The sequence below is a fragment of the Papaver somniferum genome, chromosome 1 (genome assembly GCF_003573695.1).
Source record: "Papaver somniferum cultivar HN1 chromosome 1, ASM357369v1, whole genome shotgun sequence".
Taxonomy (NCBI): domain Eukaryota; kingdom Viridiplantae; phylum Streptophyta; class Magnoliopsida; order Ranunculales; family Papaveraceae; genus Papaver; species Papaver somniferum.
The window spans coordinates 221,370,852-221,396,477 of record NC_039358.1 but is presented as its reverse complement, the minus strand read 5'-3'; the positions used below and the strand labels follow the sequence as shown (position 1 = coordinate 221,396,477).

The following is a 25,626-nucleotide window of genomic DNA, read 5'->3' as shown; positions in this document are numbered from 1 at the left end:
AAGTTGGCGTTCACACGCGCACCGGAAACGTCGGGGAAGATAACAGCTCCCAGGACATAGAGTACATACGCATTGGCCGTGGCGGTGATACATTGCGGCGTCACCTCTTTTCCATGAGCACGAAGCTTCTTTGTTACCATGAAGTTGTCCCTCATCTTCGAGAGATGGAATATCATCTGCTTTGACTTGCCTACTAGCATCTCCTTCTTGGTCTTCTCCTCATCCCATTGGAACACTTCCTTGGTCCGCGCATAAATCTTGTCCCACGCAAGCTCTTGCGCGTGCCCTTTGTGCTTCACGGCTTTAACTTCTATGCTTAGCCCGGTAACGAACTTCGCATCATTTGGAGTTATCGTCATTCATCCAAACAAAAGATGTAAGGTATCCGTTTCCCCGTAGTATCTCTCGGCAAAGGCGGAACAAAGAGGTCTGTCTAACCAAGGTGGTCCAAATTTTCGACCGCAGATACTAACCCCATAGAATTGACTAGATCGACTACTTCCGGAACTTCTCCTTCGGTGGATTCTGGTGCTATAAGTGGCCATTGCCTCATCATACTCACTGACGTTACTGTCTTCATAAGACGAACGGAATCCTTGTGATCCTATAAAACAAAACAACCACGATGGACAATCAAAACACTACACGGATAATAATGTTTACATCACATAGCATAAGGTTTAGGTACTTCCTATGGTATTGTAAACGACGGAGGCCCATTGTAACCCCATAATACATTTCCTCCATCAGCGGGTATCCCGAAAGGTGGATCATCAGGGCCGCGAGCAAACATCTTCAGCGGGTCAGGCATGTGGTCACCTTTCCTCTTCTTTGCTCCTTCTTTCTTCTTACCTTTTTCTTGAGCGTCTCCTCCTTGGTCTTGTTGTTGAACTTCTTGATCTTGCACTTTTCCTTGAACGACTTCTTTTATCTCTTCATCAACTTCCTTATCACTTTCATCCTCACCTTCTTCTTCATCACTTTCATCCTCACCTCCTTCTTCATCACTTTATCCTCACCTCCTTCTTCATCACTTTCACTCTCATCACTTTCTTCTTCAACACATTTCTTGCCACAACTTTCTTCTTCAACACCTTTATTTCCACGACTATCTTCATCACTTTCACTCTCATCACTTTCTTCTTCAACACCTTTCTTGCCAAGACTTTCTACTTCTACATTCATCTCCTCCTCACCACCTTCTTGTTCAGTAGGTGTATCAGAATCAGATTCCTCATGTGTTGGTTGTTTCACTGGAGGTGGTGGGTCATTGATGTTGATCCCTTTGGCTTTACTCCCGTGGCCCTTCAGTGGGAAGCATTCAAATTTTTACCGCCTTTTCGACGAGGTCCCAAAGGTTTAGGATTAGCAAGGTCATGTCTCTTCTTATATTTCTTTTCGGCTTGCTTTTGTTGGTTGTCCTTGTTTGGCATGTAGAATACGGAGTTAAGCGACAAACAAAAATGAAATCGAATGCATTTTTTCTAAATCAAGATACACAATCGGTTTTTGTTAAGTGTTAATGTAAACCGATTCCAGAAATCGATTTACTCGATATACATATAAAATCCGATTCCAACTACACAATCGGTTTTATGAAGACATATGTAATCCGATTTCAACAAAATAAAGATCCAGGAATATTGGCTACAACAATCGGGCTATTTATACATTAATGATCCACGATTCATTTTCACATGTAGAACAATCGGTTTATAAGTTGAAGAACATAATCCGTTTCTAACAAGCATCGGGTTACTTCGACATTAACGTAACCCGATTCTGCGAACACTGAAAATTTTTGATTTCAAAACTCTCGATTTCTAACCTAATGCATGTTACTAAAACCTAGTTTAGAGGATTGGGTTGATAGAAAAGTACCTGATTCGACCAATTTCTTCCTCTTGTGCGATAGGAGAGGCTTCAGATTGTTCTTGCACTTCCTTCGTTCTATTTCGAATCGCTTCAACAAGTCCGGGATTGTCCGCACTAGAATGATTCCTGTTAGTAGCATACTTAGTTCTTGGTTTTGACATTTTATAGAAGAAAGAAACGAATAATCGTTTTTGAATCGTCGATCATCGACGATTTTCGGTTTCAAAAATATAAAAAGAGAGGGAGTAGAGGAGATGAAGAATCGGTTTTTAGGTTAGAAATGAAAACTGATTTTTGTTAGTTATGTTTATTAAGGATTGATGGGATAATTTAGTAATATTAATATTTTTTGAGGGTAATTTTGATAGTTTACATAAATATTAGACATCCCTTATTATCGTGTATTAGGTAGATGAAGTAATCTATAGGTCCCAATGGCATAGGCCCCAATTTAGCCGGCCTTTCTTTCTTTCTCAGGTATTAGATTTTGGCATGTGTTGTCTGGATGATGTGTGGCCAACGAGTCTACGAAAAAAAATCAGCCTCTTAAACAAAGGTTTGTGGGTCAAATAGTAAAAAGGGAAAGGGTACTCGATGGCTCTCTAATATACCAAACAGTTGGTAAAAAAGTTCTCTTGTAGGTTCCAGGGTTCCACTGTTGAAGCTTCTTTTAAAAACATTTAAAAACACTATTTCTTTCATTTGGTTGCTCTTCTTTTGAAGTCTTGGTGTTCAAATTCTTACCACTCTGAGCTTGGGACGCTATTTAACACTTAGGGAGCACAGAAAGCGTGCGAGACGACAAAGATACAAGTATTATTGGTTTTAACGAAATGTAAATCCAGTCTACTACTCGGTCAATCAATGTAATCCGAAGATGATTAAGAATGTCATAAGTATGTATAATTCATTTTAGATATACAAATTTGGTATGCAAAATTTAGCATATATTATTAACGTGTAAAAAGTCTTTTTTTACGTAACCTCTCCTTAGATACTATGTTTCAATAATTTAAATGAACTATACATATAATATATACAGTATAATCAGTAAATACTAAATAACATGTATCTCAATTTTATAAAGCTTATATTGGCATAAGTAAATTTTTAAAAGTAAAAAATGAAAAATGTGATAGACAATGATAATTTTGTGATGAGGTGGCAAAATATTATACAGCCGTATAATTCAGTAATTCGTATTAGGCCGGAAGTTTGAAAAACTAAATATGTGTTACAAACGTACCGATGATACGGACCGATTCCGACGATACAGACGGATTTACTAATTATACGGATATAATTCTCAAATTTACGAACTAGGATGAGGAGTACAAGAGCAGTGAGTTAAATGAAAATTGCAAAAAGGAGAATTAACTTAAATTAAAAAATGAGGAGGTCGACGCCTTTAGGAGTGGGGTATATCCACTAAAGGGTATCTTTACACACCTTATCATTTTCCATATAAACAGCAACATGATGGGAAGGCAACTCAACTCAATCACAAAATTGTACTTTGAGAGGGGGAGATCTGATTTCCGAGGGCAAATAGGCATCCCTTTTCTTTCTTTTTTCTATGTTTTGTACTTGTTTTTGTTTTAAAATGGCATCATGTATTCCTTCCAATGATAATCTCCAAACTCTACTATTAGTAAACAACACTGATCTTGTTGATTACAAGAGACCATCATCAGCATCAACCTCTTATTCTTCTCTTAAGAAAATTTACACTGTTCTTTGTTTTGCCGCCATCGTTTGCTCTACTGCATTTATAGGTTACCATCTATTGCCATTGTCGACATCACAGTTTGTTGTCGTCCCTTCTCATTTATGTGATAAGGCCTACAACCAAACTTCATGCACAGACATGGATTTGCTTCCAATGTTTTTGGAAAAAACATTGTCACATATTAGCAACTCTAAAGATGTTATTACTAATGGTCTTAATAGCCATTCTAATGACTTGAAGGAAAAATCAGCTCTATCAGTTTGTGGCAACCTAATGAGCTTATCCATTGATGGAGTCATGGATTCAATAATGGCTTTAGAATCATTGACTCCTTCATCATATGTTGATGCTCACACATGGCTTAGTGCTGTACTTACAAACCATGTTACATGCTTAGATGAACTTAGTGAGTCAAGTAAGCAGGTTAACATAGTAGTGGAGGCAGAAGATTTGATAGCTAAAGCAAGAACTTCCTTAGCCATGATAACTGCAATATCACCTCCAAGGAACGACGACAACGATGGCCCGTACCCTTCATGGGTGAAATCAAGTGACCGGGCCAACTTTCTGGATGGTTCTTCGGAGATGGTGATACCAAATGTTGTTGTTGACATGTATGGTAGTGGAACATATATGACGGTTCAAGAGGCAGTTGAATCCGCACCGAATATGAGTCATACCCGGTATGTGATATATGTGAAGAAGGGTGTTTATAACGGGCAAGTCATTGTTGGGAAGCACAAGAGGAATTTGATGTTTGTTGGTGATGGCATGGATTTGACGATCATTACAGGGAGCCTTAATGTTGCTGACGGAATGCGAACTTTCACTTGCGGTACAGTTCGTAAGTAAAGTTAACTATTATTGATATATATATATATTATTTTTTTCGAAGCATATTGAGATATATCTGTGTTTTATTTATTCTCTATAATATGTTTTGTTGTTAATCCAGTTGTAGAAGGTGCTGGATTCATGGCTCAAGACATGGCATTTGTGAACGCAGCTGGTCCCGGTAAGGAACAAGCAGTGGCAATCCGAGTTAGTGCAGATAGAGCTGTTATAAATCGATGCAAAATGGACGCATACCAGGATACACTTTACGTTCATTCTCATCGTCAATTCTATAAAAATTGTGTGATCATAGGTACTGTTGATTTCATCTTTGGTGATGCGGCTGTGGTAATTCAGAGTAGCAAAATCATACCAAGAAAACCCCTGCCAGGCCAAAAAAATATGATAACAGCACAAAGTCGGTCCGATCTGAACCAAAATACTGGTATTTCGATCCAGAATTGCACAATAGAACCTAGCTTGGATTTAGCAGCAGAAATCACACTAACAAAAACATATCTGGGTCGTCCTTGGAGAAATTATTCAAGAACTGTTTTCCTCGAATCATATATCGGAGGTTTTATTGATCCAAAAGGATGGCATGAATGGAATGATGATGTGGGTATTGACAAATTGTATTATGGTGAGTTTGCGAATTGGGGACCGGGTGCCAACACGTCTGGAAGAGTTGATTGGCCGGGTTACCATGTGATCACAAATCCTCTTGACGCCATGAATTTCACAGTAGCGTCGTTCATTCAAGGAGATGAGTGGTTAGATTCAACAGGAGTGGACTATACTTTAGGGCTTTTCAATTACTCCAACTATGTATAATATGTGTAACACGTCACAATGGTAATGTAATAATTTAATATTTTATTACTTATTATCTGTTAGAAAATAATTTTTGCCTCTGGCTAATTAGACCAAGCACTGTGGTGAAGGATTTCGCTTTGCTATAGCTTAATCGGAGAGAAACCAACTATTATGGTCTTCCGTGTAGCTTAAACGTAGAGATATTCGTTAGATACATTTCAAAGTTCAGCACATTTGATGAGGTTTGTAGTCGTAGAGATATCACACGGAAACACGTGTGCTCTTTAATTTTGCAGAAACTGAGTTTCCGTTCAATTTTCGTGTATATTTAACGTATCTGTTTCTGGTTTTCTATTTTACACTAATATTTCTATTTTTCACTCTTTTTATTTATTTTCGTTCTTTTTATTTTTACTACACATATACTCAGTATCGGTTGGGAACTATTTATACGGAAACTGAATTTCCATGTAGTATAGCTAAGGGATGGCATAGCGTCATTGTGAGATTGGCTTTGGACCCATTTCCCTTATCTTCAAATATTCTATAGCTAAGGGAAATGGGTCACCATAGTGCTTGGTCTTAGTGAAATTAGAACATCTTATCTACATGAACTTTCCGGTTCTTCGTTAATCGTTTTTCTCATATTAATCGGCTTTAAGTTATCCACTTGCAATTAAAGTTTAGAGGATCTTCTCTAGTTTTTATTTTAGAAATGATATCATTTTCATAATTTGGTTAACAATTGAGGAGATATGGTCGTTGAATGGTTGTTAAATCATTGTTCGGTTGAACTCATCAAGCGTTGGCATGTCAAGTTTAGTTCCAAAAATCGGAGTCGCTCGATTTGATTACTAAATTCAACTTCGTTAGGTTAGACTAGCTACATAGAAATGTTGGGACTTGTTCTCGTTACTCACGAAGAACCTGGAGACATATTGGGAACAAGGATGACATTATCTTTCAGTTCAAGGTTAATTAGTAACTACGAACATGACTTGTTCCATTTCTATCATTTGTTCTTTCATGCAAGTATTTATTTAAAGCATATGAAGTAAAGTTTGTTTACAATGACTTTAGTATTAGTGACTTGGTCATCATATTATGATTGATCAAAGTATCAAGGAATGATGTAAGGACCCTCAGGCTCGTCAACGCTATTAGACTAGTCAAGAGGGATTTAGCCGATAATAACTCGATTAGTTTAACACGAACGATAATTAATAGGAATTAATCTAACAACGATCTCAATACGAAACTAGTACCATCGGTTATATCTCGAAAAGTTATGCGAAATGGACTACTGGAACGTATGAATCAGATATCGGAGGAAGAAGGAAATATCAGTGGATAAATATGAAGGGGAAAATAGTCATTTATCCTTTGTACCGACCTTGGATTCCCTTATCAAATGTGGTGCGTTCCTTAGTGTTTCCGTTGGTCTTATCTAAACCGAATCTAGAAGATATACTCTTCTTTTTTTTCTTTTCTTCTTCTTCATTCTTCTTCTTTCTTCTTCTTCTCCTTGTTCTTCTTCTTCTGTTATTCTGCTTCTGCGGGTTTGAGAGAATCAAATGGAAGTTCTACTTTCGGCAGAAGGTGGGGGGAAGACCTTTTAACAGTCGATGGTGATGGTGATGGTGTTTGTTGTTGATTCAAATTCGAATCTGAGATGAATTGAATTTAAGATTTCTCTGTAAATCGATGAAGGTGAAGATGATAATAAAATTAAGATTGAAAGATGAATAATAGAACTGTGGGGAGATGAAGAAGCGAGGATTGAAGTGTAATTTCAGTTTTGAAGTTGTTATGGATATGAATCAAAGGATTAGGGTTTGCCAGAAGATTGTGTAGAAGTTCGATTAGAAGATGAATTTGATGTTTTAAAGGGGATATTTGAGATGGATTTTGATCAGGTATGAAGTAGTAATGATTGCATGGGTTTAATTTTGATTTCAGTTCCTCATGTTCTTCCCCAAATTATAATTAGGGTTTCTGAATTTATTGGAAATTAGAGTGAAGTTGTTTAAGGAGAAATTAAAGGCTGGGTATGGTTGGTATGAGAAGTTGGAATTATCTTTTGAACTCAAAATTAGAAAATAGAGGGTTTGGAATTGGTTATAGTGTTTCTGAGAATCAATGATGGGTTGAAGAATTAGGGTATGGTTTCAGTTGTGCTGATGAGTTCTGGGTAGTCTTGAGATGTGTTGGTGAATCAAAATCAAGGTGGGAATCAGAATCTGATTCAGTTGTTTGAGGAAGATTACTTTGAGGTAATTGTGCTGAGTTAATTTAGTAGAACTATTAGATTTTATTGATTGGTCTTATGTGTTTGTGAATGAACTGAAATGAGATATTGCTTTGATTGAGAACTGGTAACACAAGTGGTGGTAGTGTTGATGTTAGTGGTTTGGTAATAGAGATTATGATGTTGTGTTGATGGTGGTGGATATGATTGTTGCAGGACAATAATATTGCTCTGGTTATAATTAGAATTACAAGTGGTGGTGGTCTGGTAAGGTACAGAGTTGGAGATATTATGGCTTGGTCAATACAAGGATTTGGAGATAAAGATGTTGATTATGCAGGATGTATGGTTAGGTTGCTATGGTGGTTTGTTAGTGACTAGTGAATGGTTGAAGAGAACTGACATGAAGATACAAGGTCAGTAATCTGGAGATAGAATGAATGTGGTTATAATGAAGATATGAATGTATTGGTGGTGGTTCTATTTTATGAACAGAATTATTATTAAAGTGGTGTATTGTTGTTGAAGTTAATGAAACTGTGGTTAGATATTAGGTTTGTGTTTTGGATTGCATTTAAGGATGACATGTTTGGATTGACCTGGCTGAGATGGGAATGTTGCAGTTGAGGATGAATCTAAACTGAGAGTAGGAGTAAGATGAATGGTTTAGAAATTTTGGTTATGCAGGTGGTTGTGTTGAGAGTCAAGTTACAGAAATGACGGTGTCATGTTGGTGGTGATGATATGAACTGAGTTTGAGTAAGCCTATGAGATGTTATTGTTATTGAGGCTAAGAGAAATTGGTAGAAGTTTAGTTGATTTTGAAGAATCTATGGCTTAGTACTGCAATTGCAGGTAATAAGAGTTTATATTTGTAAATGAAATTTAAAGTTTATTATGAATGAGTAATTTGAAGTTGATATGAATCTATATGACAGGGAGGAATGATTGCTCTGTTTGAGCTTAGTTGATGCTTAACAAACTTATGCATTGTCTGTCTGTGCATTCCATGCTTTGCTTAAATTGCATTATGATAATTTTGTTGACTCTATGAATCTTTCCACGATTTGGAAATGAATTACAATGTTTTGTTTGTCATTATGAATTTTTATGGGAAATGAGAATTTCCACGTATGGTATATAGGATACGCTCCTTCACATTTATACCTACATGAATTCACCTTTTATTGCTTAGAGTGGGTCATCATGGTCTTGGTGATATCAATAGCTAATGAGTGTGGTTAGCACGAATATTATACATTGTTTGAAGAAGGAGTTTGTCCATATATATGTTTGTATTTCAGTGACTTGGTCACTTTTTAATGTTTGGGAAAACATTATTGTTTTCCAAATCTTGCCATGATTACTTGAAAGTTAAATGTTATTCCTGCTGGGCACCCCTTTTAGGGATGATGTGCTCACCCATTCCCACTTTCAGTTTCAGTGACACATCATAGTTGCGCAGCGGAAGCTTCAAGGGTTGAGTTCGCTAGCTGATTAACTTCTGTTATGTTTTTTATGTTGTATATTTTATTTGTAAACCAAATGATTATTGTATATGTATCATTTGAGAGGAATCCTTGTATATATATATATTTCTGAGCGGGGCTAGTTTTGGGTTAAGTTTTGGTAGCAGATTTGTAAATTGAATGTTTAAGTAAATGATTTAGATTCTTAGTGCCTCTTTATTTAGTTAATCTCTTGGATTAGTCAGCTGCTAGCTTAGGGGCGCTACAAATGATATAGTTGTTGTTTTTCTAAAACTTGAGTATATATAGTTAAAGAGTACAATTTATTGTTTGTACCCAAAAATATTTCAGGGCACATAACACAATTAATCTGATGATGTTGATGAAAATAGGGTTATAACATGAAACAAGTATAAAGACGAGAGACGCGAATTTTACGTGGTCGGCAAGTTTTGCCTACAACCACAGACGAATCCCCGTATGGAGAGATATTTTATTGATGTATGGATTACAATGGTTTTCTGATTCCTTTTAGGGTTTTCTGGTGTATTTCTCCGTGTACTATATATGGTGTATAATGTCTATCCCTTTTAGGATTGAGATTCCCCTCTATTTATGCAATTGAATATATGGGTTAAACCTTAATTTTGAGATAACTTCATATGAAAGTAACTTGGCCAGCAAGTCATCTGGCACATTCCATAACTCCCCTCTAGCAACTTGGTCGGCAAGTCATCCAGAAACTTCCCGAATCTTCTTCCAGGGTTTATGCACTTGATCGGTGGAAACGGGCCAAATCGACATGGGCTTGCGGGTTTGACCAACGACATTGACTTTGACTGGTAGGGTTGACTTTTGTTTTTGACTGCGACTATCGATCTTCGACTGTGCCAGACTGCCTTGACTGGAGACATGGCTAGAGACTGGATGGAGGCTGGCTGGCATCGCGTCTAAGTACATGGCTGGAAACTAGCTGGCAGCGCAACTGATAACTTGGCAGGATGCTGGTTGGCAACACCGCTGGCGACATGGATGAAAACTGGTTGGAAGCACCACTGGCAACTTGGCCTCGACAGGTGAAAGTTGACTATGACCATTGACTGAATGTTGACTTTTTCCATTTATCGGCCGAAAGATTCAGTAGCCTACATAATGAGTTGGTTAGCTGAGTGGCAGACTTGAGTTGGTTGACATTGCACAAATTGGTAAGTCATTATTATTTAGTGTATTGAACTTCCGGATAAATCCCTACCTTGGAATTAGGTTATGTAACATACCTCGGTAATGTTAGTTGATCAAAACTATTTCTTTATTTCTAGTCTATTAATTCAAGTCTCGGACTAGTGTAGAATTTTGTAGTTGAGTATTAGACATCACCCTCGAATACTGAAGATCAACGAAGACATTTGAAGAACTTCTGTATCAGCTGGTATATGAAGACTGAATCATTCTATTTACTCACTAGTAGATTTACAAAGAAGAAGATTCGAGTCAAATTTGTCTTGTTAAAAATCTCGAAATATGACTCTAGCAAAGATGTTCAAAGGTCCTTCACATTTTTAGTTAGAAACAACTTATTATTTGAGATTTAATTTGTGGACCAATTGAAAAATCGCCCGTACAAGTGATTTTCTCATTTGGGAATGTTTCAAGCATCATAAGAGAGAAATTTCAGAATTTTGATATTTCTACTCAGGGTAAGTTGTCGAACCAGTTTGCAAACCATAGATATCGGAGTTTCTGAAATAAAGGGAAGGTTAGAGATCCAGTTCGTAAGTCATAAGTTCAGATTGGTATAGTTCATGAATCGTATTGAACTGAATTTTTAAAGGTTGATATATAAGGCTAGCGCACTTGGCAAACCCGGTTCACGAACCGTAGCACACTAACTCGTGAACAAGTCTTATGGTTCACGAACAGCTCCACCAACGGTCCCAGTAAAATATAGAATATGCTCCAAGACTTATTTTTTAAATATGTTTAACATTGCTATGATTCTCTCAAACACTTTTAAGACTTCATCGATCACTAAAACACTTATGTTATGCATCATGAACAAGGTCTCAGGTGTTTAAATGAATACCAAATTGCTTGTGGTTTTCATCGCACATTTGCCAAACCGAACAGTCATAATCAATATTATCATCATCTGTTTCAGCTAAAGGACTATTACTAGCTAGCGTAAGCACTCTCCCTAATGATTCCCAACTGGTTCGGAACCTCATGACCCTCTGAATGCTTAGTACTTGCTACAGATCATTAGCATGGTTACTATAACTTTGGACAAAAAGTGAACTAATATTATCTCTGGCTACATACCTCTTTAGCTCAAGCCTACGAGACGATGAAGGGGTGTCGTATGTGGTTGAATATGCAGGACTAGTGTCATTAGGTGGTAAGATATATGTTGTTGCAGGAGAAGAGTGGAACAGGAACCTGTTACTACGCCTAGAATGCGTATGAGAGCCAATTGGTGTAGTCGAAATAGATTGTTGGCGTTAATCGGTTGTTGTTGTATAGTGACGCTGTCGTCGATACCCACGGGAAAGACTCGAGGTAGAGTAGAATGAATCACCCACTTTTCATGAATAGACGACTGAAAATCTGATATGGGGTGAATCAGTGATGAGAAAAAACATGATTCCTGATGATGATAAATTATGAATGGTGGGTAAAATATGTATATATAAGAAGTAGAAAATGTGTTGTGAAGAACAGGGGAGAGCATCTGAGGATTGATAAACGCGCTGTCTTGGATTAACCCGCTTGCATGTCCAGAGTAAATCGTCAATGATATGGAATAGATAAAGAATCACATCTTGCAATAATTTGGTGAGATTTTTTTCTCTACGCCATAGATGGAAATGGGGAATAATTGCCTGCAAGCTGCAAAAACATGTGAGCAGTGGTAACGATTAAAAATAACCAACAATAGGGGTTAGCCCCATTGGCCAGGAGCCGGACTCTCAAATAGGAGGTTGGAAATTTAGAGTTTGGAGATCTTATTATGTAATTTTTAATGAACGATTTTTTGGGAACCATGGTTTTTTGGGGACCATGATTTTATTTTGGGTAAAGGCATTAGAAGTAATTCTAGGTCACCCCATATCTAGTTATTTATTTAATACCTAATCTATCCTCTTAATTAATTTTAGGTTATGATTAGTGAATGATTTAGTTAAAAACAATTAGTGAGATTAAATTAAAAGATGGGTTTATTATTAGTTGAGTAGAATTATTGAGAGAGTAGAGTTAGAGAAGATGAAGGAGAAAAACATGGAAAATAGATTTTTTTTTCCAATTCACTAAGTTTGAGTATTCAAATGATGAAAAATCATCTGATTCTTCATCTCCATCCTCTCCTAGAATATTTGTTAATCTTTAAAATAATCCGGATTTGAACTGGATTTTGAACAGTTCGGTATCTTTATATGAAGAACAAGTAACCGAACTCATCTGAAGTTGTAGTTCGGTTGCCCCGTGAGATGAACAAGTAACCGAACTCATCTGAAAGTGTAGTTCGGTTACTTGTTCCAAACACGCAGGTTACCGAACTCTCTAATAATATAATTTCTAGGAGTTACCGCGTTATGTTCGGTTAGTTCTCAACTAACCGAACTTTGGTGTACAAAGTTTGGTTGGTTCGCAAACTGCATGCACTTTTGATCTAACCGAACTTTACGTAATATAAGAGTATATAAGTTCACAAAGTTCGGTTATTTCGCAAACTTGAACCTAACAGCTAACCAACCGAACTTTGAGTTCGGTTTCTGCGATAAAATTGTGAAGTTACCGAACTTAACAAACAAAAAAATGTGAAGTTCCAGCGTCTATTGGCTAAGTTCGGTTACTTTGTAGTTTTAAAATTTTTGCGAAAAAACCGAACTCTATTGGCTAAGTTCGGTTATTTTGGAACTCAACATAGTGGCCACAACAACACAGTTCGGTTAGACTGGATTTGTTTTTTTTTCGGTTCTAAGGGTGGAGTTCGGTTACTTTGTAGTTTTAAAATTTTTTGCGAAACAACCGAACAGAGAGTTCGGTGACTTAGTTTTAAATCCAATAGAACCGAACTGTTCTTCGTGTTCTTCATTTTCAAGAAGTTCGGTTAGTAAACTAGGGTTTTTTGGAAAATCGGCCTAACCGAACATGGCTCTGTAACTCCTACTAAAACCCTATTTTGATGATTTCTATTCGATTGAAGCAATCAAAATCAAATTAAAGTGAAGGGTTTGTTGGAAAATACCTCCGGAGTGGTTCCGTGGCAGAATCAGGCTGCGGCTGGCGTCTTTTATACTCGATAAAATTATCATGTAACAGAACTTAATTGTGATTGCATTGATGTTGTTACATTTCTTAAATAGGCGGTGGTGGTGGTAGTGGGAGGAGGTGGTGGTGGTAATCGGTGGTTGATGGTGGTGATAATCGGAGGTGGTGGTGGTGGTGGGCGGTGGTGGTGGTAATCGGTGGTTGGTGGTGGTGATAATCGGAGGTGGTGGTGGTGGTAATCGTCGGTGGTGGGCGGCGGTGGTGGTTATATATATATATATAAAGGTGGTTATTAGGTTGGTTTTAAATTAAATTAAGTTAAGGGTAGATTAGTCATTTCAACGTTTTAGGACACCCCTTATCACTATAGGGAAGGTGGCCTAATAAAACCATGGTCCCTTCAAAAAAAATCATGATTTCTAAAAAATCATTCTTACAAAAGAAAAAGAAAAAAAGAACCTGGCGTTAAGTTCAGAGTTTGAGTTTCCGTTCTAGTTTGTTGATCTGTTGAGAATTTAACTTTCAACTGTTCAGATTTTCGAAGAGCCAGATTCTATAAATACCATTCGACTAAACAAAATCAATTAGTATCATTTCATTAGAAGAATTTTCTTCTCGTCTAGGATTGATTGATGTCTCATACATAAATTACATAACCAGCTGATAAGCATGTTTAAGGGTAATGATAAAATATAGCCGACGACTCGCAATGGAAATTGACATGTCCAGAACGATCCAGGGGAGTAAAATGAAGCCGACTCGAGATAATTCGAGAATGCCTCATTTAAATCCTTGTCCAAGTCTTGAGATGATCAAGGTAACCTTTGTACTGTAAGTCTGAAACTCTGCTTTTGAATCACCGGAGGTAGGTTTTCGGCCTGCATCATGGTCAACAGAAGTCAATTGTACTGGACCGAAGTCAATCATTTATCTGGTCTGTAAATATGGGTTTCGCCATCTGTTAGACACAACAGTTACTGCACACAAGAAGCTCCATCACTATCTCGTGGTCATAAGACACATAACAATCGGAGCAAGGAAGCGGGATGCCCAGTCAGCTATCCTGTGGTCGAAAAGGTTGGTGCATGAAGAAGACAGGTTTTGACTGGATGCGTGCTGTTTCAAGTAATTCAGTTTCATTGTAAAATGAAATCTACAACATTATTAGCAAACATCAATACAAACAAAATGAGATTCTCCGATGAATCTACAAACTGCTTTACTCATGTAAAATCTGTAATTCAAACAAAGAATTATTTTTCCTCCAGTAACAAGTTTCGTTCGCATTGATAAGCACGGAAAGGGCCTAAAGAGACAAAATGGATCAACGAAGCTAACTGATACCACATTTTTGATAGTATCCACAAAAAACTGACAGTTCTTCCATAAAAAGAACATTAAAGACGAGTCAAGATATATTTAAGAAAACATACTAATTTATTTTCCTCTGACTTTAACATCTAGAGTCCAGCGAACCTTTCCCTCTGGCAATGGAATGGATTTCGGCAGATGCAGTGGCACCTCAAATGAGTCCACAGTTGAAAAGGGTTCAGGTAAGTACAAGTTTTCTGGCTGGATATTCACACAAAGTTGTCTTGCCACCTGATATAGTTAAAAAACAATAGTTAACATTTTGAGGACAAAAACTACAGCAAGGGTTATCATCCACAAATGAATCCTTTAACACCGGCTAAGACACATTTCAGTAAATCAAAGGAAGGCACTGATCTGGATACCATACTACCACTTCAATATGTTATTATCAGTAAGTGTGGTCTCATGAAGTTATGGATAGCGATGAGTGGTTGTAATCCAAATTCCCCGATTATGTCAATCTAATTTCTTTAGATGTTGGAAATGATAGAGCCCTAAATCACATTTTGGCCCCCTCTTCCTAAAAAGATGCTAAACTCTTTGTTACCAGAAAATATCTACAGAGAACAAAAAGGATGCATACCTCAGCCGCAAGCTCATCTCTGGTCACAGGTGATTGCAGTTCATATACTGACGTACCTGAGTCTTTGTTTACTCGAATTTGCCTCCTCAGCACCTATAAAATTCAAATCACTCAGGTTATGCTAAATCAAAATATCTATGTTATTAAAAGGATTAAATAATACAGGATGACTAAAGCATCAACCGAACATTCTATAAATGCCAGTTTGCAGCACACCAAGCTGAAAACTTCCAAACTTGGCTTGAAAACTCTACTTTACAACAGTTGCATCCCTGGAAAACTTCCAAACTGAAAACTTCCAACAATCATGCATAACAAACAAAGCAGTAATAGCATCCCTGGAAGTGTAGATGAGACAAGGTCTAACATAACCCCATACCTTAACTCTGTCATGCGCAAAATTAAGTTCTATCCACATGATGCAGCAGATTATTATTGATACAGTTGCGTAAACTAAGGAAAGCAATGCTGGAATTTGCATACTAATATCGATCCACCAGGCGGATACCATGGGAAGATACCATGGAGCTCGATGATCTAAAAGTGCGGTAAAAGACACATTCCGGCTAAAGCCAAAGCACTCATGGAAGCTATTGTACAGGCTAACACAACTACAATTGCAAGTTTTGGGGATTGTTTAATTGTAATGGATGCCGTATTTTTAAAAAAAAAAAAATATCTAAAGTAAGATGGAAGGATTCAATCCTTATCCCGGATTTTCGAAATGTATGTAGAACTCTAAATGTTGTGGCTGACAGCTTAGTTAAACAACACCTATGTACAAATTGTTGGATGGATATCCCACCCAATTTCTTGGATGATAGTATGATACCTTCTCAAACACCTATGCACGAATTGCAAGTTCAGTAAAAATTTGCTGTTTTTTCAAAAGAAAAAGGATAAAAGATAACCCACCAGTCGAGCATTATCTAAGCGTTTAGCTGCTGCCTGATATTTTTTCATCTTATCCTCCTTCGTTTGAGGAACAACTTTCACCACTGCCTCCACTTCCTCAGGCTGGTGAAGCTGGTCGAAACATTCAAACAAGTTGACGAATATAAATCTAGCTACTTATAAAGCTGCACTCAGAAGTTCATGACTAATTCTCGACAGGAACTACATATATATGAATTGATCATTCAGGTGGCACATAAGCATGAGTTTGAAGGGATTTTCAGTACTACACATGCTTCAATTTACTCGTCTTATCCAGGGGATTGAGTAGGAGATGCATAATGAATTACCAATTATGAAAGTAAGAAAAATGGACACATGCTCCTAAGTGACAAGGTAATTAAAATTACTGCACGGAACAAATAATACTACAAAGTACTGAGAACTTCAACTTAACAACTCCCACTGCTTGTCACAAGGTTGTTACCGTGAAATAGAACAATAATCAGATGAGTCAAGTAAATGTTCACTTCCATGACAAAACTTAAGCTTTTTGCCCATGGAAAGCTTACAACAAATGGCGGGCGGCACCACTTGGCTGAATAAATTTTGAGCCAAGGTACTCTCTTAAATATGTTCTTCCTAAAATAAGCGAGCTCATGATGATACATCCGATTATCCGAACGCAACTAGAAGGGATGTGATGACATCCCTTAAGTATTTGTAATTCACAACACCTAAAATGAACCAACTCAATAAAAATTAAAACATCAATTGAAGGTGGAAGAACCTTGCATTGTTCCCTGATAAGGTAGGCATACTTTTCGATATTTGGTACAGCAAACATCTTGGGCATCAAATGATTCCTGAAATATCCAGGCGCTACTTTCACAGTCTCACCAGCCTTCCCAAGCTTCTCTACACTCTAATAAATAATCAAAACACCAAATCCCTAGTTAAGACGAAATTAAAAAATGAAAAATCTTGCAGAAAGCCAGAAACTTAATGATTATCATGCACATTTGCTTACCGTAGTAAGTATGATTTCCAATTTTCTGTATCTTATACCTTGACTGGCAAATAGGAAGGGATTATACAATGAATCAGAACAGCGATGTAAGACCGTCTTCTTAACGAGTCCCCGTAGAACATTTCTGCCACATTGAATGAGAGCAGCCATTGTTGAAAATACTTATATTCCTTGATCACCTTTCCTCCTGTATCAAACAAATCAAGAACAAATTAAAAGAAATGTCTGCAAAACCCCTGAATTAAGAGTAAAAAGATTTGGAAAAAAACCAAAAAGTCAGGATTATTAAGATACTGACCTTACAATCTTCCTCTGATTATTGAGGGATTCAAAGATGGGTTTTGGATTTGATGATGATGAGGATGAAGTGAGAATCTCCTCACTCTAAAACCCTCTTTGGCTCTGTGTTCTGAGAAAATGAAGATGAATACGAAAATGTGATATAGTGTATTGAAAGGGTACTAAAGTTATAGTGCACTTTAAATCAGAGCCTTTAGATTGTGGTAGGTGTTTCCAGAGGAATGGGGTTTTGGATCCGTCAGTGGTCGTCTGGATTTGACTCGTCTGGATCCGACTAATCTCAGCTAACTCAAAAATATGTGAGTCAGTGGTTTGATCCCATGAGTCGGAGACATTTTATTTGTTGACTCAAATAAGTCCGAGTTAGAGATTATGTCTAAATTAGATCTGACTCAAAATAAAAAACAAACGGTATGACATCTTACTCGAACCAAATCAAGGGCTGAATTAGATACAAACGTTGAGTTAGTAAAAAACAAACGCACTCTTAAAGACCATTTAATAACCAAACGGTCTGACATTTGAATCATTTATTTTTAATTGTTTATTATATGTGACTTGAGGTCTAATTCTGTTTATAAGTTATTTGAATCACCGTTTTATCCTTGACTCGTTGACCATATATTTGGCTAGAATCATAAATTTCTTAAAATTGTTAATATTTCATAATTTTGAGTTTCAACTTGCTGGAAAAAAGAAAGGGGGCGAAGAAGAAAAAACGGGCAAGTTTTGGGCCTAGATTAATTATTTGGGGCATAATACTAAAAAACAAAAAGAGTCATTAAAAAGTAATCTCTAGAAACCCCTTATCCACATATTTATGTTAATGGCGAATATGCCTTTACTTATTATTAATGATTAATTAAGTTAGTATCAGTTAAACTAATTAGTGTTTGAGTTTGATTATAGTGTCAGGATTAGAGTAGAATTTTTTTCTCTTTCAAGGTTCGGAAAAGAAGAAGAAATAGAAGAAGAAAAAAACAGAATTTGTGATATTGTTTGTGTAGCTGCATATATTCTGACTGCCACACCCAAGTAAGATTAAAGACTAAAAACTACTTAAACATACAAGATTCATCATGAACAAGATGTAAATAGCATGAAATGTAAAGATTGACACAAGCATATAACGTGGTTCGGCCATGAAGACCTACGTCCACAGAGAAGAAGATGTTTTCTTATTGATTATAAGGTCTTACCCTTGAAAGTGTTACAGATCTCTTCTAGATTTCTCACTTTCTCTCTATCTAAATCTCTCTCAGGAATTCTTTGTAGAAAAACCATCTTACATTACATAAGTCGTACATCTCCATGTACACGGACTGGTATTTATAAACAGAATAAACTCGTAGTCGCTTGATCGTCTGAGCTGGGTGAGTTTTCAACCATCGTCCTGGCTCCCTCGGACTCGTTCTATACCGTCCCTCGCGATGGCATACTTGGTCCTGCCTCTGAGTTGTCTTGCTCTCCCTTGGATCGTGCTTCCCTTCTGTGGAGAACCTCGTGCTCCATCGCCTCTGGGTCGTAGTATAGATCGTCTGAGCCTTCTGTCACGATGCCCAACTACCCAATTCATGTTCTTATCCTACATTAAATGCGGTCTTGCTTTTTAGACTTGACCGTCTGAGCAGATTAAACCTTTACATAAACGCGTCATTCATGTGGCGCTTGTGCAGTTGCCTCGACTGAGATAAATCCTTCTCTCTCAACGAATGATTCGGTACTTCAACCTCCTCATCTTATCATGTATTCATCCCTTGGGATGTTGACACGTGGCCGTCGGGTATTTTACCCACACATTTTTCTCCTTTTCTTTGCAACTTGCCGAGGGCATGATGGGAAGAAAACTGTGTAACTGTCCAACCTTTTTCGACACGTGTGTACCTGCCAGCTCGTTTTAAGATATCTATTGGTTCTCTCAGATTTTCTAGGAACATGATGTATTTTCTTTTGTACTTTTCCTCCGGAATTCTTATCGTCTAGCTTTCCGCTCCTTTGATCTTCTTGGGTTTGGGAGATCTAGTTAGTTTTCCAAAGATTTCCTCTTCTATTTAAGAAGGGTCTTTTTGTGATGAGGGTATGGTCTCCTTCATTCTTTTCTCAGATGTATGCTAAATTTTTTCCTCCTCGTCCTCCATGGGAACAAGGTAGTTATTAATGTATTTTTTACCATGATGGTATGTCCTCTCATTCATGTATTGCTTCTTTTTTTCTTGATCTTGTTCTAGATCATCACCAATGTCTTCTCGGACAGACCTATCTTTTCGCATGACGTCTTTAGTCTCGTATGTTTGTCAAGTGTCTGCACCTCCTGTTATGGGGTCTCGTATTTATCACTGATTTTCCTTCCACGGGCAAGCTTCGAAACACTTCGTGTGTTGTTTTTCTTCTTACGATTGGCCTTGGGAGCACTGTATGTTGTGTGGAGGTGCTAGGGTATAAAATACTATTTCTGTTTTCAAACGTATATATACATACATTGCCCCTGTTTTATGTCGTAGCGCCGGAGGCTTGTCATATGTTTAAAGCGGTGGGAAATTGATTGGTGGCTTGCTCCAGTCCAGGGTATGTGTGAAGAGAAGGGTTGGTTGTGCTCCTTCTCATGGATGCTTCCTCGAACGAGGAACTAGTAGGTGAGGAACCCGTTGCTCCAAGCGAGGCGCGAGCGCGATACTCTTGTCCGAAGGCATCGTGTAATTTGTAGCTCTGTACTGCTCAGAGTTTGTTTATTTGATTGCTTTGTGCGAGTTGTGTGGCTCGGAGGAGTGGTCATATGTAATGTTGATCCGATCATGGATGTCAAAGCCAAGGAGTGATCAGTTCATGTATTTGGATAAGGCACCGCTTATAGTATTGGAAGTTTATACATAGGATCTTTTCCTTCGCGCTCTCTCAATTTTATTTTATTTTTTTATTTTTATTTATTTTTATTTTTTATTTTTTTTGGTTCCCTGTTTGGGACTAGATTTCCCCCATATGGCTTAGAGGGTGATACCTCGGTCGAGTGATACTTGCCCCGGCCAGGGGCAGGCATCTCAATTCTGGATATCTCCTGCTGTAGAGGACATCACCCGATTATGTGATCGTGATGGCATTACCTTAGGTCTATGTCCGTGTCGGGTAGCTTAGGTAAAGTCCTGCATCATTCTGTGTAGAATGGAAGGTGTGGCTAGCACCGTGCCATAGTGGTGTATGGGCTTTTGTAGTATGTAAGTATGGGATGAAGTACTTAACAAAAAACAAAAAAGGAAAACAAAACAGAAAAGAATAAAAGTAAATCAAATAAACAAAGCAAAAAAGAAAAATTAACACAAAATGAGCAGTTTTATTATTTGTCAAAAGAGAGCTTGCTAAGCTCTGAGTATATTCTATGAAGGTTCTATGACCTGTGTACAAGTAGGGATCGTGTCCCATTCTAGGACCGTTGGACGGTCTTCCTAAGCATTGTAAGCTTTTAGGTACTTGATGTTCCATGGGAGTTCAAGTTCTTCGCCATTGGATTTGAGCAATCTGTATGCTCCATCCCCTGCCTTAGCTAGGACTGTTAGTGGTCCTTCCCATACGGGTGCAAATTTGCCTGACTCGCGTTGGTAGGGTGGAATCTCGCGCCAGACTTTATCGCCTGGGCTGAATTGTCGCTGGTGAACACGTTTGTTGTATTCCCAAGCCAATTTTCTGTGATAGTTTTTTATTGCTTGGAGAGCAATTTCTCTATTTTCTTCCAAATCGTCCAGTTTGGAGAGTATCATGTCTGAGGTCAGGTTTTTCTCCCATGCCTCGGTCTTCGTTGTGGGGATCGTGGCTTCTGTTGGTATGATTGCTTCTGTTCCATATGTGAGGGCCCTTTTAGTGGTTCGATAGGCCCATAGGACGTTGTGTAGTTGTTCACACCAACTAGCTCCATATCTGTCAAGTTTCTTCTTGAGGATGTCGGCGATGGTTTGTTTGTGGGCGCTACCTGACCATTGCTCTCAGGATAGATTGGCGTAGATTTGTTTTTTCTGATCTTTAAACAATTGAAGATAAGGTCGATGTGTTTCCCTCGGAGTTGTGCCCCATTATCAGATACAATGGCAGCCTGGATACCGAAGCGGCATATAATATGCTCGAAGAGAAATTTAAAGACATCATGGTCTCTTATGTGTCTTAAAGCCGAGGCCTCCACCCATTTAGTGAAGTAGTCTGTGGCCACGATTAAATACTTCCTTTGTCCAGTACCGGATCTTAGGGGTCCGACAATATCCACCCCCATTTGGCGAATGGCCAAGGACTTAGAACGGACTTTAAGTCCATTAAAGGTGCATGTCTTCTTTTGCCAAATTTTTGGCACTCTATGCAAGTTTTTGCCATTTGCTTCGAGTCCTCGTTCATGCGAGGCCAAAAATACCCCTGTAGTCTCGCTTTGTGAGCGAGGGATCGTCCTCCACTATGGTTTCCTGCGTAGCCATAGTGTATTTTTTTAGTATGGTTTGTCCTTCCGCAAATGAGAGACATCTGAGGAGAGGTCCAAGGTAGGATTGTTTGTATAACACGCCATCCCGGAGTTGGTAGTTCCCAGACCTTGATATTATCTTGTGTGCGATTAATTGATCGCTGGGGAGGTACCCGTTATCTAGATACTTGTTGATTGGTGTCCTCCAGTCGTCCTCTGGCAGACTTTCCTCCTGGGATACTGAGTCGACAGCGAGGATGTCCATGTTTCCTTCCAAGGGGATGGAGGGAAGTAGAACCCTTTCAATTCTGACATTGGTAGCTTCATGGCTAACTGTCATAGAAGCTATGAATGTTAAGGCATCAGCATATCTGTTGTTGATTTGATTTAAGTGGCGGAATGTGATGTTTGGTATCTACTAGATATAGTGCTTAACGAGTTGAAGGTATCGCTGCAGACATGGATTCGAGGCTTGGTGCGTTCCATCTATCTTTCGGATAATGAGTTGTGAATCGCTTGTGAGACGCATATTATGGATGCCCAGTGCGATGATTACTTGGAGGGCATGTATTACTGCCTCGTATTCGATTATATTGTTAGTGGCAGGGAATTCGAGCCTTAAGCTATAGACGATCCTTCGGCCTGTTGGGGTTGTAAAAACCATTCTAATACCTGATCCTTCCGAGTTACACGACCCATCGACGAAGACTTATCATCGGTTGGGGTCCTCGGAGCAAAGTAGTTCGGAAGGATCCTCTAACTCGTCTTCCATCCCCGGGATTTCCTCAATCTTATCAGTATCGTTCATCGGGAAATCCACTAAGAAATATGCGACTACCTGGGTCTTAATTGTCGTATGGGCTTGGTATTTGACACCGAATTGTTTGATGTGGGCCCCTCACTTGGAGATTCTACCTGCTCTGTCGGCATGGTCTAACACGGACTCTATGGGGGCTTTAGTGATGACTATTATAGTATGCGCATGAAAATAAGTGTGAAGCTTCTGTGTTGCGTAGACCAGAGATATCACTATCTTCTCGATCTTTGAATAGTTTTTCTCAGCCGACGTCATAGTTTTGCTGATGAAATAAATTGGTTGTACCGCATCTGCATCTATGCGAGTGATTACTGCACTAATCGAAGTATTGGTTGCCGATTTGTAGATGTAGAGGTTTTCACCTAGGTTGGGCTTTTGGAGAATCGTCAAGGTTGCCAGATGTTCCTTGATTTTTTGAAAGGATTCCTCAGAAGCACTAGTCCAAGAAAACTTTTCACCCTTCTTTAAGGTGTTGAAAAAGTCTCTGCATTTTTCAGAGGATCGGGCGATAAATCTGCCCAAGGCCGCCAGCCAGCTATTCAGTCTTTGTACATCCTTGACCGTGGCTGGGGAAGGCATTTCCAATATGGCCCGTACCTTTTCGGGGTCAACCTCGATTCCTCGTTTGGTGACCAAGTAGCCCAAGAATTTTCTTGAGGTTACTCCGAAGGCACATTTAGCGGGATTGATCTTCATGTTAAATTTTCTCATTTGTGCGAAGATTTCCCTGAGATCATGTGCATGATCTTGTGGGAGTTTGCTTTTAACAAGCATATCGTCTACGTATACCTCTAGGATTTTGTGTATCCAACCGTCAAACATCTTTTCCACCATTCTTTGGTAGGTGGACCCTGTGTTTTTTAACCCAAATGGCATCTTGGTATAGCAGTATAGGCCACGATGGGTGAAGAAAGCGGTATGTTCTTGATCTTCCTCGGCGAGGGGGGTCTGGTTATAACCAGAGTATCCGTCCATCAGAGATGGCAATCTATATCCTGAGGTTGCTTCTACAAGTTGGTATATGTTAGGGAGTGGGAAGCTGTCCTTAGAGAAAGATTTGTTAAGGTCGCTAAAGTCGATACCGATCCTTACTCCCCCGTTTTTCTTTGGTACGATCACCATGTTAGATATCCATGTTGGATGATGGACTTCTCGAATCACCCTTGAACCTTCCATTTTCTTTAGCTCTTTCTGGATGGCTTCATGGTATTCTGGTGCCACTTTTCTCATTTTTTGCCGCATGGGCTTGTGCTTTGGGTCAATTTTTAGGTGATGACAGCACACTTCGGGGTCTATTCCTGGCATATCTTCCATACGCCACGCGAAGACATCGGAATATTCCCTTAGAACATGTATTAGCTTCTCTTCTTCTTCCTTGTTGAGGAGTGTCCCTATTTTTACCATACCCGGGTTTTCGGGTGTTCTGATGTTGACCTCCTTGGTTGGCTCCGAGGCCGAGAAATTTGATTTTAATTCCCCTATGTGGGAGAGGTTTTGTATTGGTCCCATGGGTGAGTCCGATGGGAGGTTATTGTCCATTGCGAGTTTGTTGCATGATCGTCTCGCCTCATTCGTTCTATCTATGTAAGCATCGATTTCGGCCTGATTTTTGGCTTTCTTAGCTCGTTTCTTTTTTGCTCTGGCAGAGTTTATTTTGTTCTCTCCGTATTGAACTTCTATCTCGTAGCAGTATTTTGCTTCGAAAATATCTCCAATGATTTCTGCCACTCCATCAGGCGTAGGAAATCTTAGCCTTTGATGGTAAGTTGAGGCCACTCCCTTGATTCCGTGGACCCAGGATCGCCCCATAATGGCTGTGTAAAGTGATAATACATCTACCACGCAGAAGGTGGTTAGGGTGAGGATCTTTCCCACCCGAATTTCTAACGTTATCTCACCCTTTGGGAGGGTTGATGACCCGTTGAAGACAAATATGTTGTAAGTGGAGGGGACAAGACATTCGTCTTTGAGACCCATTTGTTTAAATGTTTCATAGAATAATATCTCCACAGAACTGCCTCCATCGATCAGGATTCTGGGCATCGCCCATGGGAGTGCCTTTTTTTTGTCTCCTCGCCCTCGTACTCGGGGAGTGTGATGGCCATCGTGACCACTAGTGGGTCATTGTGGTTTTGTCCTCCTTCAGGTGCTTCTGAGGTTGCAAATGTAATGGGAAGTTTCATCCATTCTTCCAATTGGGGTTCTCTGGATGCACTGAAAACTTCATCGTCGTAGAAGTTTCGTTTGTGAAGTCGTCCAATGATATTTCCTTCTCATATGGGGGTGGCTATCGCCGAGTGTGATATGGTGTTACATTCTAAGTACCGTGCCTCGTGGCGGATCTCCACACAACATATGGGTGCCCCCGTGGTCAGTGTCATACGATAAGTTCTAAGGTGCTCAATTGCATCTCTTGTTCCTGTGAATGGAGGTGTATACACCGGTAGAGAGCATTTCCTTGGGAATAACAATATTAATAGATTTTCGGATAAGGGAGATTGTCCTGCTTCTTGCAGGACTACTGCCAACTTCTTATTTTCCTGCTTCCCTGTTGCTTCTCTATACATTGCTTCGAGTCGGTTGACTCGGGTTTGGAGTTCGTCCTTATCTCGCCTGGTTTCGGCCTTCTTTCTTCTTCCCAGAGCTCTCTCGGGAGAGAAAGATGGTTCATGAGGGCGATGCCTTGATCGCCCTGAGTCATCGTAAGAATGTTCAACGTATGGCACAATCTTAGAGCGAGTTGACCTCGGGTTCTCCCCTCACTTTGGGTTTGTGGCTGCGAGATTCTCGGTCTCGTAGTCAATATTTAATTCTCCGATTTGGTTCTTGTTTCGTATGTGTTTGGGATCAACTTCTGACGACCCCTCGGATAGGCTATCCTTGTGGTCGGACACACTTCTACTTCCCTTAGGAAATCGACCCGTTGTTTCCTCATTCGAGGTGTCAGGGATGTTAA

General features: G+C 39.0%; 2 protein-coding genes and 1 long non-coding RNA gene across 7 annotated transcripts; 2 read left to right on the top strand and 1 right to left on the bottom strand.

Annotated features, from left to right (window-relative positions):
• Positions 1-3,478: 3,478 nt before the first annotated feature.
• On the top strand, positions 3,479-5,272 carry LOC113360750 (pectinesterase-like). Its single transcript, XM_026604219.1, has 2 exons — positions 3,479-4,448; positions 4,560-5,272. The coding sequence occupies exons 1-2, from the start codon at positions 3,479-3,481 to the stop codon at positions 5,270-5,272; spliced, it is 1,683 nt and encodes a 560-aa protein (XP_026460004.1).
• A 1,476-nt stretch (positions 5,273-6,748) lies between these two features.
• LOC113316616 lies at positions 6,749-9,184 on the top strand. The gene is made up of 2 exons (XR_003343002.1): positions 6,749-8,357; positions 8,941-9,184. It is a non-coding gene; the product is annotated as an uncharacterized LOC113316616 (long non-coding RNA).
• Positions 9,185-13,794: 4,610 nt separating this feature from the next.
• Positions 13,795-17,550, bottom strand: LOC113316598 (50S ribosomal protein L9-like). 5 transcript variants are annotated; one of them, XM_026564772.1, is made up of 7 exons: positions 17,420-17,550; positions 17,122-17,308; positions 16,882-17,016; positions 16,113-16,223; positions 15,198-15,290; positions 14,674-14,842; positions 13,795-14,356 (listed from the first exon to the last, which is right to left on the bottom strand). In XM_026564772.1, the coding sequence occupies exons 2-6, from the start codon at positions 17,269-17,271 to the stop codon at positions 14,678-14,680; spliced, it is 654 nt and encodes a 217-aa protein (XP_026420557.1). In that variant the 5' UTR covers positions 17,272-17,308; positions 17,420-17,550; the 3' UTR covers positions 13,795-14,356; positions 14,674-14,677. The 5 variants fall into 5 exon arrangements, with proteins under 5 accessions (XP_026420557.1, XP_026420552.1, XP_026420545.1 ...); XM_026564767.1 differs by having other exon boundaries at positions 13,795-14,118; XM_026564760.1 differs by having other exon boundaries at positions 13,795-14,118; positions 14,717-14,842.
• Positions 17,551-25,626: the final 8,076 nt, after the last annotated feature.

What these genes read in the sequence shown, in the direction of transcription:
- LOC113360750 (XM_026604219.1), top strand. Translation starts at nt 3,479, where the DNA reads ATGGCATCATGTATTCCTTCCAATGATAATCTCCAAACTCTACTATTA. An exon ending in TTTCACTTGCGGTACAGTTC is followed by an intron (nt 4,449 to 4,559) that starts GTAAGTAAAGTT and finishes TTGTTAATCCAG; the next exon opens with TTGTAGAAGGTGCTGGATTC.
- LOC113316598 (XM_026564760.1), bottom strand. Translation starts at nt 17,271, where the DNA reads ATGGCTGCTCTCATTCAATGTGGCAGAAATGTTCTACGGGGACTCGTT. An exon ending in GAGATGAGCTTGCGGCTGAG is followed by an intron (nt 14,843 to 15,197) that starts GTATGCATCCTT and finishes TAACTATATCAG; the next exon opens with GTGGCAAGACAACTTTGTGT. An exon ending in TTCCATTGCCAGAGGGAAAG is followed by an intron (nt 14,119 to 14,716) that starts GTTCGCTGGACT and finishes ACCATGATGCAG; the next exon opens with GCCGAAAACCTACCTCCGGT.